This window comes from Engystomops pustulosus, chromosome 4 (genome assembly GCF_040894005.1).
Source record: "Engystomops pustulosus chromosome 4, aEngPut4.maternal, whole genome shotgun sequence".
Classification (NCBI taxonomy): Eukaryota; Metazoa; Chordata; class Amphibia; order Anura; family Leptodactylidae; genus Engystomops; species Engystomops pustulosus.
In genome coordinates this window covers 74,584,386-74,599,068 of record NC_092414.1, presented here as the reverse complement: position 1 = coordinate 74,599,068, position 14,683 = coordinate 74,584,386, and the positions used below count along the sequence as shown (strand labels likewise).

The window sequence follows — 14,683 nt, the reverse complement described above, 5'->3', positions numbered from 1 at the left end:
AGGAGAGAGGAGGCGTGAGAGCTGCTCTCCCGGGCCATCTTACAGCCGTGCGCAGGAGAGAGGAGGAGTGAGCGCTGCTCTCCCAGGCCATCATACAGCCATGCGCAGGAAAGAGGAGGAGTGAGCGCTGCTCTCCCGGGAGATCATACAGCCGTGCACAGGAGAGAGGAGGAGTGAGCGCTGCTCTCCCGGGCCATCATACAGCCGCGCACAGGAGAGAGGAGGAGTGAGTGCTGCTCTCCCGGGCCATCATACAGCCGTGCGCAGGAGAGAGGAGGAATGATTGCTGCTCTCCCGGGCCATCATACAGCCGTGCGCAGGAGAGAGGAGGAGTGAGGGCTGCTCTCCTGGGCGATCATACAGCCGCACACAGGAGAGAGGAGGCGTGAGAGCTGCTCTCCCGGGCCATCTTACAGCCGTGCGCAGGAGAGAGGAGGAGTGAGCGCTGCTCTCCCGGGCCATCATACAGCCATGCGCAGGAGAGAGGAGGAGTGAGCGCTGCTCTCCCGGGCCATCATACAGCCGCGCACAGGAGAGAGGAGGAGTGAGTGCTGCTCTCCCGGGCCATCATACAGCCGTGCGCAGGAGAGAGGAGGAGTGAGCGCTGCTCTCCCGGAGAAGCGAGCGGCTGGTGCTGTAGCAGAGCAAATTACAAGACATTTCCTTTGTTTTTCAGCTCGCTGTGCGGTGAGACAACGTATTCTCACCGAAATCAAGACCGGGCGCCATTTGTGTGCATGGGGCCTAAGGCCTTATGTACAGGAATGTGTGCGGGCTGGGTCGTGAGGTCCATCCATTCAGTATAAGGAGTGGGGCACAGGAGTCCCATAGTCTCAGGAGCATAGTGCATGACATCTAATCCAAAAATAGGAAATAGTCATTTCTATATGAGGTGACTAAACCCCATTACTCAGAAGGACCTTCTCCTACATAACCCAATCTCCCCATATAGTAGATAGAAAAGGTCCTTCTGGACAAGGGGAAATTGTACAGTTTGGTACTTTAGCCAATGTTAAAAAGTGTACAAAATATAAATTAAGTGTATATTTAGTGTGAAGAAGCCAAAAACTCTCATAGATCAAGTCCAAACCAATAAGAGAATAAAGAGTCCCTCCAGGTCATGGAAAATAGACAGTTGCTTCAGAGTTGGCTAATTCTCATGACTGGGGAGGACCAGGTCCCTCTGAGTTATAGGAAATAGCCTCTTCTATGTGAGAAGGCTAAATCCTATAACTATCCAGCACCTCACCACTAGGGGGCGAATAGGTCCTTCCCAGTCATGGGAAATAGACAGTTCATACAGAGCCAGCTAAATCCCAAGACTGGGGAGGACGGGTACCTCTGAGTTGTAGGAAATAGCCTCCTCCATGTGAGATGGCTAAATGCTAGAACTATCCAGCACCTCGCCACTAGGGGGCGCAGAGGTCCTTCCCAGTCATGGGAAATAGACAGATCATACAGAGCCAGCTAAATCCCATGACTGGGGAGGACGGGTACCTCTGAGTCATGGGATTTAGTCACAACCCTACAGATAATGGGAAATGACCTGACCACTAGGGGCGAGAAGGTCCTTACAAGTAATAGGAAATATCCGGCTCCAGCAGAACTGGCTGTTTCCCCATTACTAATAAGGACCAGGTCCCTACGACGAACGGTCCATGGTCACGAGAGACGCTGACCCCTGGGGAGGGGCATAAGACGTTCATTTCCAATCACCGCCGCCCTGAGCTCGCTCTGTGGTGACGTCATCGCCCAGCGACGTCGCGGTTTCCCCTCACTCTTTTGTTTACGAGAAAATGGCGGCCGGGACTGGGAGTAAGTACATTAGAACTGTCGTTTTTTTCCGTTACTGTCCTTGACATGGTGGCCATTTGCTACACATAAACTGCGGTGTTTTCTACTCGCGGTACCCTGCTCCTGTCCAGTGCCCGGCTGACGAGCTGTTGGTTTTCCCGTAGAACACAAGCTGCAGAACATCGGTCCCACGGAGCCATGGTCTATCCGGGAGAAGCTGTGCCTCGCCTCCTCCGTCATGCGCAGCGGGGACCAGAACTGGTGAGAGAGAGGCCGTCCTCGTATCGGACCTGTCCACAGCACTGTCACTCTCACTCTGTCACTCACATGATGACAACCTCTGATAGAGATTCCCCTGCCCCTGGTGCCTCACATATTGATTATTCTTTCATGTTATGATGTAGGAAATTTATTTCTGATTTATTACCATAAACATGAATAGAAAATTCATTCCATGTGTTCCCTTAGTTGTCAAACATCTTTCCCAGTCTCCTGATAACCCTATGGAGACTATACACATATGTATATCACACATATGTATGTCCGATGTTGTCAGGCTTTCTGAGACTCCTGGTAATGGCTGCAGGAGTTGTAATGCCACGCTCTTTCTAGCATTTCTATATCCCTGAGAATAGGATTGATGAGTGTATAAATTATCGGACTACATATACAGCAGATATGGAGTATACACTGCGGCTTTTTGGTAAGCCCCTCCCCTTACAATCTTCTGATTCACTCTCTTTCTCAGATCCTCCCTAGTCAACCTTGATTTGACACTTCCCTGCTCCACTTATAAAACTATAAAAGAGAGAGGGTGCCCCGAACCTCTGTAATACCCATACTGCACTGAAAAAAAGTTGCATACAATTCAAATGATTTCTCTGCATTCAGGTCTCAGATTTTCTCAATAAAGACATGTTTATAATATAAAGAAAATCCCTTACAAGGAGATACATTTTAGTTTATTTGTAATCCATGAGCTGACAGTCTCTCTTTTTAAAGGGAACCTGTCACCAGGGACCTCAATTTCACTAAAGACAGGTTGCAGAAGCTTATTATACCTGCAGTGCAAATCTGCCTTTCTACCTTTTCTTAACATTTGCATTACAATATAATTGTGTGTTATAACTTACCTTGCACGCTGACAAAATTCTGGGGTAGTCACAGGGGTTGGGCTTTGGATGCATTTCAAAAAACAACATGTGCCTTGTCTGTGTTACTCACTCCTCAGAGTTTGGCCCCCACCTCTGTACAGCTCCTGCTCCTTCTTAGAGGTCACAGTCTGGTGAGCTGACATCGGTGGGGGAGGGACAAGCTGTACCGGAGCACAAAGATGGAGGCAGCCTGCAGCTTAGACAAGTAACATGTTGTTTTTTGAAATGCATCCGAACCAAAGCCCAACCCCTGTGACTACCCCAAGATTTTGTCAGGGTGCAAGGTAAATTATACCACACAATTATATTGTACTGCAGTGCAAATGCTTAGAAAAGGCAGAGAGGCATTGTTGCACTGGAGATGTCATGGGCTTTTACAATCTGTCTTTAGTGAAAATGAGGTCCCTGGTGACAGGTTCCCTTTAAGATCGTTGTATACAAGGGAGTTTGGTCTGTCAGACTTCCTCTGTATGATTGCTGGATTTACTGGATCTTATTCCCTGGTTTTTACTAAAAAAAAGGCATTTAAAATTATGCAAAAATGCCTGAGGGTCTCCAGGCTTCATAGGTGTTAATGGAACCTGGAGCCCCTCATGCTCATTTGCATAATTTTTAAAATGTTTTTTCATTAAAAACAAAGGAATAAGAAGCTTAAAGAAGGGTGGATCCTGCCAGAGGAGACACACACCAGTATGTCAGTATACTTGGTGTACAACCCTTCATCCTGGTGGTAGATGTCCTTTAAGGGGTACCTGCCAGGACTCTTTTTCTACACTGACATTGTCTACTCATGGATTATAATATGGATTTTATGGATTATAAATCTATAGAATGAAATTTGCTCAAATATTTGGCATGCAAACTAAAATATGCATATTTTGACATCCGTTTCCTGGTAATACTGTGCAGACAATACTGGGAGCCTCCATTAGGCCCTTTGTCTGCATGTAACACTGGCAACCCTTAAACATGATGCCAGTCCTTACAGAGGGAGCAACTAATGACCCAGAGCAGCCTGGTAAGGATCTGTCAAAGCACATTGTGGGTTTTATTAATCCTATTGTACCAGACTTCTGGTGTTGTGTCCTTCATGGGCTTAAAATAGTCTGTGTGCCAAAAAGACTCAGACGATGGGAGAGATTCATCATAGGCTGGTGCTTCACAGGTTTTGAAAATGTACACGGGCACGGTGTGGGAACGCCTGTGCCCGCCTGCTGAACTGGCTGCCTCGCCCCTCCATGCCCATGTGGCGTGAAGGTTGCATAGTCATATAATTGCAATGTTTGAAGTTTGTGATTAACTGCTTCTTCACCAGAAAACTGACGTAGAAGCAATGATCAATTCCCACAAAGCATGGCTTTGTCCAGTTCTACTTTAGGCCTATTCTTTGTTGGACTGTCTTACACTGTGCCAGAATTTATCATCACATTGATGCAGAAAAAGACTAGTGCTGGCCAGGTCTACACTGGTGTACTCGCCAACACATTAATAAATTATCCCTGTTGTTTCCCCTCCTTTAGGTTAAGAGGAGAGGGAGAAATAAAACAATTTGTCATCACGTTGTGATCACTGACTGCTTGTCACAATTCTCAGACATCCTGAGACTACATTGTCTTGTCTGTGGCTGCAGCCCCATGGTCCTCCCTGTTCTTGCAGAACTGTCTAGAATCTGTCATCCATTACTCACAGATTTTAATAATGCAAAAACTTAAAATCTTGTTTTTAAAATTGTCCTTTTAGGGTCTCTGTGAGTCGTGCTATCAAACCTTTTGCCGAACCTGGTCGTCCTCCTGATTGGTTCTCTCAAAAAGTAAGGTGTTTTTGTCAAATCCAGTAAGATGATCCATATACTCTATTAGTTATAAATAGGTGGGATAGAGGATAAATGCCTTTTATGGAAATACTCCTTTTAAATCTAACACCAATTTTATCTACCAACCTGGGAGTTGAACCCATGTCCCAAGTGCTGCAAGGCTATAATGCTAACCACTAAGCCACCGTACTGCCCTATTAACTTACTCATTCCCCACCGGTCCCCACAGTGCATAGAGCAGGTAATGGGTGGGACTTGTATTGGTACAGAGGTGTTAACAATTTAAATGAGGCGCTGAGTGTTGTAGCCAGAGCTCCCCAAGCTAATTAGCATAATTTTTATAGCACTATTGTTGCAGTCGCTGTGCATAGACTTATAATAAGAGGTCCTGAGTAACATGATGGTAGATGTCCTCCTAGTAAAATATCTGTGATGTTGAGCAGCATTATAGTACACGCTTACAATTACACAAACTACTCAGTATGAATCACTAAAATGCAGTGCAGAGGTGACCTGCATTTCAGTGACACACAAGAGGCAAGTGGCCAATAAATGCCTGGATACCTTGAATAAGAGCAAAAATCTCATATGCCTCATTTTATACATGTTGCTGCGTGCTATCTTCTGTTTTCTTTTGTATTTCGTTCTCAGCATTGTGCCTCACGATATTCTGAACTTTTGGAAACCACGGAGACCCCAAAGTGAGTATACATTTGTGAGCAAAGTAATTCTCTAATTTCATTTTGTCTGTTTTTTTTTTTTTTTTTACACCTATATTTGCTTCAGGATAGCCATTTAGATTCAGCATGTCCTCTGCTGGACTTGCTTTACATTAGGTACATTGACCCCTGTAAACACCAAGAGCTCAAATAATTAAAAGAGGCTTAGTTTTTCTTGTCTTTGTTTTGCTGCTACTTGTGAGGACATGAACATGGAGGCTAGTTTTTGGCCCAATGATACCAAAGGGCACATAGTATGCCACTTTATATACACACCAGTATAATATAAATATAATATATATTTTGGTGTGTGTGTGTGTATAAAGCTGCTTTAACCTTTTCAAGGGATATAACACAACCTAAACATTGGCTTTCTGGGTTTGGATCTGTAGTCTACAGCATTTTGTAGTATCTTTTGGAAATGTTTTATAGTTTCCGCTGTTTTTATTTGTGTTAACATTACTCTTTTTATGCCTTGTTTTAAGACGGAAAAGAGGAGAACGTGGAGAGGTTGTAGAGACAGTTGAAGATGTCATTGTGCGTAAACTGACAGCTGAAAGAATTGAGGAATTAAAGAAACTGATTAAAGACACACAAGAAAAGTACAGGTACTTGCTTTACATCACGCATCGGCTGCAGGTGTTTGGATAGGGCTCACAGGCTCAGGCCTCTCCGTAGCCGGTGAGCCACCTTTCACCGGTCTTAACCCATTTAAAAGCCGGTGGTGTGTGTGCACCGCCATATTGGCTAAGATCGTCGCTCCCTGTGACGTCATTGGGAAGATCGGTTGCTATGACATCCTCGGGTCATATAAAGACCCAAGACTGTCTCGTTATAAACCATCCATTACAATGTGCGATTTGGAAAATCCCCATATACTGCCATACTGTAGGATCAATCAGACAACCTAGGGTTAAAATACTCTCGTTGGTCTGAAAAATAGTTAAAAAAAAAAATAAAACCTATAAATTCAAATCTCTCAAGCGCCTCTGGCCGCTCCCCTATAAGTGATGGAAGTCTGAGCCTGTGCGCACACTGCATAGTAACAACCAGGCTCTGTATGATAGAAGGACTAACATGAGCAATAAGTGGTATTAGTATTACCATATTTTCCGGACTATAAGGCGCACATAAAAGCCTAGGATTTCCTTAGAAATCCAAAGTGCGCCTTATAGTCCGGTGCGCCCTATGTATGGAGGAGGGCAGCGGACCCTACTTACATAGGTCCCCGCTACCGGAGACAACAGATCTCCAGCGGGAACTGCAGACCACGCGGCACGAACAGCTTCTGCCACGTCGGTCTGCAGTTCCCGCTGGAGATCTGCTGTCTCCGGTAGCGGGGATCTATGTAAGTAGGGTCCGCTGCCGTTCTCCACCTGAACGAACCCCCTTCCCCGGAGACCGCTCACCTCTTGCCGCTATCACCTCCGCTCCGTTTTCTGCCACACCCCCGGACCTCCGCCACGCCCCCGGCCACCCTGTGCCTTATAGTCCGGTGCACCATATATAAGGCGTTTTCTACTAATACGCCTTATAGTCCGGTGCGCCTAATGGCCCAGAAAATACTGTAAACTGTAGCACCCCGCTGCTATGGTTTCTGGCTTATTCTCTACTAGTGTGAATATATCACCTGAGTCTGATATGACTAATATAATGTTTCTGTTGTTTTATCCAGTACTGGACAACGTATGCACATTGGGCAGACAATCTTTGCAAATGCATCTAAAAGGCAGTTGATGTTAAAGGGGTATTCTCGTCTGGGCATTCAATTTCATTAATCTGCCATATATAAACATTTCTTCAATTTGATGTTATTAAAAAAGATTTACCTGTGTGAAGATAATTTCTCATAAATGTAGTCATATGGTCCCTTAGAAAAAATACTGTGTCCTTGGATACGGCCACCCCTGCTGGAGGTATTGCACACACACAAAGAAACAAAAGGTTTTTGTATATAAAATGTCCGGGAGTTGCTGCATATCCTAAAGTCATCCTGTGGTAATGATTGCTGAAGCCAAGTGGTCAGGCAGGACTCAATGCTGCCAAAATGTGAGGTGGTCGTATCCGAGGAAGCCATCTCGTTTCTAAGGGACAACACGGCTACATTTATGAGAAATTATCTTCACACAGGAACTTTTTTTTTTTTTATAACAACATCCAATTGAATAAATGTTTACATATGGAAAATGATTTAAATTAAATGTGATTTCCCAGATGCCCTTTAAGAATTTATCACAAACAACGTTGAAAACAATACAGTATATATTGTGTAGTAAAGACTGTCCTATTTTTTTTTTTTATTTAAATAGAAAATTGAAGAAGGAAGCTGAACTGATACAAAGTGGTCACATGGACAGCAAATTGGAGGAACTGTGGAATGATATTGTGATGTATGTTTTGTTATTCTCCCTACTATAACCTTTCTTATGACTTAAGGAGGGGTTGACTGGGTGATGGATTTAAAATAATAAGGAGCACATACTCACCTTTTCTGGTGCTCCCATTCAGCCAACAGCCACACACCCACTACAGCAGCAGTTGCAGAGTGTAGAGGGTGCATGCGCTGTCCACGTGATGTCACCGCCAGCTGCTGTATGCAAATAAAGGTTGGCGGTAATTGGCAGCACCAGGGATAAATGGGAGAAGGTTATGTGATATTAATTTTACAACCACAGCCCCAAGGGCAATATAAATACATTTTATTTAAACTTCTGTTAATTTGTCTGTTTTTTTTCTAATCATTAATTGTAAGGCAAAACAAGGATTGGTTAAACATGCTGAAGAGGTTAAAATCTTTCCATTATACCTTATTTCTGTGTAGTTTCAAGGTCTGATTTTGGCTCTCACAAAACGATGCATAAAAACTGCTTAATCTGTTTTAACACGCTCTGTAAAAGGAATCGGAACAATCTATTCCAAGTCAACACACAGTTAATTTGACCATCACTATTATTTGCACGTATGTTTTTTACATGTTAAATTTGGTTCCCACCTTTCACTCAATAACAACCATTTTTATATTCTCCATGACTTTCAGTAAAAAGAAACAGGAAGAGGAAGAAGCAGAGTTGAAAAAGAAGGCAACAGATGCTGCTTATCAAGGTATCACAACCCATAAAAGGAACCCTAAACCTAGAATTTTACCTTCGAATAAAACATTTATTTGTGTGTCATATTCTCTATTTCTGAAAACCTTCAGGCAACACACAACTTGTTCTCTAAAGGACATCTACCACCAGGATGAGAGGCTCCATTAACACCTGTGGAGCGTGGAGCCCCTCATGCTCATTTGCATACAGTCCTTCATCCTGGTGGTAGATGCCCATTAAAGTACTTTTTCAAAGTTTTATTACCAATGATAGAGGATAATGATCTAATGTGGGAGTCTGACTTCTGGGACTGGGGTCCTATTTCCAATAGTAAATTGATTCTTGGCACAACAGGGAAGCCAAGGGTCTTGTCCAGAATGTTAAAGGGGTTGTCCCAGCATTTAATTTTTTCCCCAAACCCAGTTATAAGTCTAAAATGAGAAGAAAATGTGATTCAAGTTCAGGAGCAAAGGAGGAATGGTTGTTTTTTTTTTTCTTGTGAGTTTTCTTATTCCCGTTATTGAATCGATGTTTAAACCTCACCCTGTCAAACCAAAAAGAGAAATACGGTAATAATACATCTCTGCTCATATGGTCAATCAGATTTGTATAGCTTTATAATGACATTTCTTTTTTTCAGCACGGCAGGCTGCTAAGAATATTCCTCGCAGAAGTTCAAGTACAATAGGTCGCACATCTGTTGGATCTTCATCTCCAGGTGGAGAGTTTGGCTTAGGAGACCTGACGCCAAATAGCACCGAGGAGGGAAATATGGGGGTAAGCTTAATACAGTTCTTATAAATATGGATTTGTCTTGTATCCCATTACCTGTTTACTAGTTTCTCCTTTTTTTTAGGTAAGTGTGGGGTCTTTACCAAACACCCCAATCTCCTCCTTCATTGGCATTCCTGACACCCCTCCTCCTCCTCCTGCCCCATTGGAGTCCCCGTTGACCCCTCTGATGGACGACTCCCCTCAGAAAAAGATGGTGGGACAGAAAGCAACTCCACCCCCCTCCCCGCTGTTATCGGAGCTACTGAAGAAAGGCAATGTGTTGCCCACAAGTCCCCAGCTGGTATGGAACCCCTCCCTGGTTCTCACGGAGTTTGCCCCAACACAACCCATAGCCTTGCCAAGGGAGGTAAAATCCACCCATTGTCAAGTTTCTTGCCATATCTTTTTCTTTTCCCACAGGTCAGTGAAGGTGAAATGGCTCTAGGAGCTAACATGCCTGGTTCTAGTGTCTTAATGGATGTTGGAGTGCTTCCAAATCTTCATGGAAGTGATCTCCACACAGTTGCTGGCACAATTCCAGCATCACCGGCAGCATCAGGTATGAAGCCTAAATTGCAGAATGAGAGATGGGTAAACCCCACACATACTGGCTTTAAAAGTATAACAAATTTCTGAAGACTTTCTATTAATCCATTTGTTTGTCAATTGGTCCTTGTGTCTTATTTCTGGTTTTGTAAACCCTTTTCTCCTACGTTCCCCCCTCCCCCCACCTTTTCTTTTTTTTCCTTTTACACATCCTTTTCCTTCATCCAACCTCCATGTGTTGTGTTGTGCTCCTTTCTGTTCTTGCCCTGCTAGGTGCTCCCACTCTGTCCCGGCTTCTAGAAGCTGGTCCTGCACACTTCGCTGCACCTCTTGCTTCCTTCTCTGCTGCTCCAAGTGAATCTCCATCTAAATCTTTGCTGACCCCACTAGAGTCTCAGGCTACCATTATTATGATGTCAGCACTGCCAATGACTGCAGCTGTCCCAGGTAACTTGTGCCTTGGGTTCCATGCTTGCATTGATCATTCCTTAATGTTTGATTTCTTACATGCAGATTTATGAAAGTAGTAATTAATTAGTTCATGTTGTTCCATTTGTTCCAATAGTGACTCAGCAGGAGGACAGTGAAATTACTTCTGATCCACACACGGTCACTGTGTCCATGGACAGTAGTGACATTTCCATGATCATAGATTCTATCAACAAGGAGTGCCTGGGAACTGGAGATACCAGCACACAATCAAAGGACGAGTCTTCAGATAGTAAGGGAGACCTGGATCTAGCAGAGAAAATGGATATTGCGGTGTCTTACACTGGAGAGGAGCTGGACTTCGAAACTGTTGGTGATATCATTGCAATAATTGAAGATAAGGTCAGATTAATAGCTTTACCTCATTGTTATTTTGCATCAACCTATCCAAAACTGTAGCTTTGGGAATGATCAAGTATTAAAAATTAGTTTCTTCCTCATTTTAAGGGAATCCATCTTGCAGGGCCCTCATTCCTATTGTTTCATCTGATTGTTATAACTCTGTAATGTCTTCTTTTATTTGTATATGTGCTGTGCTGCGGAATATGATGGCCCATACTGTGTAAAAGCTGAGGGGCCCACGTGTTTAACAGGTTCTCGATGTCACACAGATTTTAAATTCCTGTGACCTGAGGAAATGTGCAACAAATGTATAACGGGAAGGATTTACAGAGAAATATGGAACAGAGTATTGCAACAAACACTATACCCCTAGTTCCCACAGTTACTTGAAGTGGTGATGGGTACAAGTTCTTTAAGAACACGTGTTTTCTGGATCAGTCCCTTGTTGTGCAATACTATTTGTTATCCACAGGTAATTGCTGTCTTCTACTTAGAACAAAAAAGTATAGGCCTCGCTCCAGCTCTCCACTTAAGACAGGCCAACTTCACCAGTGATAAGGGACTCTTACACTGACCTCTTGTGTAATCTGTGTATCCCTACGTGGTCTCCGTAGATGCAATCAGCCGTACTTGAGGTCTTTCTTTTAAGTAGTCTCTTTGCCTAGAAGACTTCTCCTCAGCTCAGACCACCACCCAGCATACGGCTCCCTGTGACTGCCCAGCAAAGAAACCGCTATTCCCTAACACATATTCACCAAAAACCTGAATTCATGTTGAGTGATGATGGCATATTTTATCTTCAATGATAGTCCTCAAAACTGTAATCCCAGCGCTCTGCCAGCCTTGTAGGAGTCAAAAAAGTCCCAGTAATTTCCTACAATAAGACTTTACAACCCAGAACAATATTTCCATTTACACGCATTAAAACATGTACTGTACTTATGGCAGTTGGTTATTTTGCTGCCACCCACTGACCAAGTTGGTTACTACAGAGATGTAGGGCTAGGCCCACACATGTCACCCAGAGCTTTTGCTTTTATTTTCCAGCTGCTCCTCCCATGCCAACTGAGGCACTTCAGCCTCATTTGAATATTTCTAAACTAAAAGGTTGACATTGGAAAAACAAAGGTATGAGTTACATGCGTGGACATAACCCTAAATAATTGGTAGGCAAATTGTGGCGACTAGCTCCCTTTAAGCAGTTCAGTTAAATCTTCTTTCTATTCTCTGACTGCTGAAAGAAAATAATGGTTCTAATGCTTAAAGGTGTTTGCCCATGAAAGAAAGTTCTCAAATTTTAATCCCCTAGTGATGTTCACACAATAAATATTTTTCTTGCATATTTATTGCTTTTTTACCTCCATATAACTCGGTGATGGTCAGAGTAAAAATGTGTGGGCGGGGACACTCATGATCACTTCATGATTCTTCTGTACATTGGAATTCTGTGTGCTGACAATGTGCTTAGATCATCATGGTTCAGGGTTCATCTACACTTTTTAGTTTCTGAACTTTCACTAGTATCTGATACATAGAAAAAGATAGATGAGAGATCAGAGATGATGAGATCCATGAGATGTATATAAGACACAATGACACTCTTGGGCTCTCTTAACTCGCCCATAACATACACGTAGTCAGCTCTGCTCCCGCACCTAATCAATAAAACACAGACCCTATCTGTCTGTAGCTAGTAGAGTCCGTGCATGCTGCTTGCCCATAGAAAGTGCTTGTGCCTGAGCTGGTCTTGTAATGCAGGGGGAGGGGTAGGAGGTAAAGAGCATTTAAGTGTGCAGACATGAGAAGCTATTCATGAGAAGAATCCAACCATAGTCAGAAGATTTTCTGTCGTATCCAGGGGACAACCAAAATTATAAACACAAGGACTGATAGGTTGGAATTATATCTGTGAAATTCTGTATTTTTGTTCATAGTGAATTAGAGAATGTGTTATTTTGTTATTCTGAGAATCTGTATTCGTGGGAATACCCATTTAACAAAATTTTACTTTTGTCACCTGCTCTCTTAATTTTTTGCAATTAAAAAAAAAAAAATTCACAGATCTACTTTTACTTCAAACTATTGGACCATAAGGGCTTGCTAGTGTCAAACTTTTTATTCAAATTTATTTTTATTGATTTTTTTTTTTTTATAAACTTTTCCAAAAACACACATCAATTATCCATTTCAGATGGTCAAATGTACATTATGAGGAGATACATACTTAGTTGGCCAAGCATGACCTATATTATCCCACAATAGAGTACAATAGACCTAAGGATATCTGCCATATCATGAATTTCAAGTGAACAACATATCATAACATGGCAAAAAAGAAACCCAACAAAAGAAAATAATACCCCCCCCCCATCCAGTGTCAAACTTTTTAATAGAAATATATTAATACGTTTCATTTTTTTTTTAATGACCCAGTTATGTCCATTTAAATTGTTAGCGGCCTTAAAGGGAGTGTCCAAAGAATTTTGTAGGTTTATAGGACATAAACCTCCATTGATCTGACATTGATGACATATCCTTATATGGTGAATACTTGCATCTGTTAGATGTAATGGTTATATAGACGAGTAATACAATATATATTCTCTGAATAGGTTGATGACCATCCTGAAGTGCTGGATGTAGCTGCAGTCGAGGCTGCTCTTTCATTTTGTGAAGAGAATGATGACCCCCAAGCCCTTGGTGGGCCCTGGGATCAGGCTGTTCAGGAACACACAGTGAAACAAGAGACGCTTCCCAAGTCTCTTATTCCAGGGCCCAAAGAGACAGATACAATAATGAATATCATGGAGCTAAGTGATATAAAAGCAGAACCTTCTGAACCAGATCCGGAACCTCCCCAGACAGAGGAGGCCCCTGGGGCTTCTCACTCCACCTTTCAGCTTGAACCTCCTGAAGAAGAATTAAGTGAAACAAGTGTTCAAGAACCTGTTAAAGAAGAGGAGGAAGTGACTAACCACCAGTTGAAAACGGAGGTAAATTTTATTGGGTTCCATATCTATTTTAGATGGACTCTGGTAATATTTGGCATATAAATATTGGTTTCTCTTTCTTCAAGGAGCCGCAGTGTGAAACTTCTCAGAGTGAGGCTTTTTCCAATGAAGAAGAAAAGTGTACACCATCGGAGGAATGTCCGCCTCTAACTGGTGAGCGCTGAGGGCATTAGAAGTGTATATGAGGTTAACATTTGGAGCTGTATAAGGAGCTTCTTTATTGCATATTTTCACTGTATCACTCCTATTTTCAGACCCAATAAAATCAGAACCTTCAGCTGCCAGTCAGAACAAGGTAACTATTCTGCGCTACTGTTTTTATCACTTTTTAGGATGTAACTTTAGGAATGGAACTTATGCAAGTGTTTTATTTCAGGACTCTCAAGGAGAGGAAGAAGAGGAGGAGGAGGATGTTACAAGTGAGGTTGGCAGCCCTGAAGAGCCGAAGGAAGAAGAAGCAGGGGAAGAATATCTGTCTGAAATGGATAATGAGCCTCCAATAAGTGAGAGTGACGATGGCTTCAGCATTCATAATGCCCAGCTTCAGTCCCACACACTTGCTGATTCTATTCCTAGCAGCCCAGCATCATCCCAATTGTAAGTTTATTGATATTATACATTTCCATATGAGATAAAGTTTTACCTATTTCAAATAACTTTTAATCACTGTGATTTCAGTTCGGTCTGCAGTGAAGATCAAGAGGCAATTCAGGCACAGAAAATTTGGAAAAAAGCCATTATGTTGGTTTGGAGAGCAGCAGCCAATCACAGGTCTGTCATGTAATGATCTATGTGGATGGAATTTCATTGTCCTCCTGCAATACAAGGGATTATATAATCCCTACCTGTTAGGGTTTCATTTCATTTTTGCACACATTCAGTATGTACAGCAGGAAAACTTGCAGTGAGATGGAAGCCCCAAAAATATCCCTCTATCCTCAGCTTAGTACGG

At 42.8% G+C, this 14,683-nt stretch overlaps 1 protein-coding gene across 4 annotated transcripts in view; it reads left to right on the top strand.

Annotated features, from left to right (window-relative positions):
• The first annotated feature begins 1,593 nt into the window (after positions 1 to 1,593).
• The window catches only part of BRD8 (bromodomain containing 8), a 52,153-nt gene continuing 39,063 nt past the window's right edge, over positions 1,594 to 14,683 (top strand). Inside the window, exons 1-17 of one of the 4 annotated variants that reach the window (XM_072146281.1) lie at positions 1,594 to 1,815; positions 1,959 to 2,055; positions 4,689 to 4,758; positions 5,413 to 5,462; positions 5,966 to 6,088; positions 7,790 to 7,870; positions 8,518 to 8,582; positions 9,210 to 9,346; positions 9,426 to 9,644; positions 9,764 to 9,902; positions 10,163 to 10,336; positions 10,455 to 10,720; positions 13,333 to 13,713; positions 13,797 to 13,884; positions 13,986 to 14,026; positions 14,108 to 14,328; positions 14,410 to 14,502. In XM_072146281.1, coding sequence (XP_072002382.1) covers positions 1,797 to 1,815; positions 1,959 to 2,055; positions 4,689 to 4,758; positions 5,413 to 5,462; positions 5,966 to 6,088; positions 7,790 to 7,870; positions 8,518 to 8,582; positions 9,210 to 9,346; positions 9,426 to 9,644; positions 9,764 to 9,902; positions 10,163 to 10,336; positions 10,455 to 10,720; positions 13,333 to 13,713; positions 13,797 to 13,884; positions 13,986 to 14,026; positions 14,108 to 14,328; positions 14,410 to 14,502 — 2,264 coding nt within the window. In that variant the 5' untranslated portion in view covers positions 1,594 to 1,796. The remainder of the gene's footprint in view (positions 1,816 to 1,958; positions 2,056 to 4,688; positions 4,759 to 5,412; positions 5,463 to 5,965; positions 6,089 to 7,789; positions 7,871 to 8,517; positions 8,583 to 9,209; positions 9,347 to 9,425; positions 9,645 to 9,763; positions 9,903 to 10,162; positions 10,337 to 10,454; positions 10,721 to 13,332; positions 13,714 to 13,796; positions 13,885 to 13,985; positions 14,027 to 14,107; positions 14,329 to 14,409; positions 14,503 to 14,683) is intronic. The other 3 variants (XM_072146283.1, XM_072146282.1, XM_072146284.1) reach the window with 3 other exon arrangements.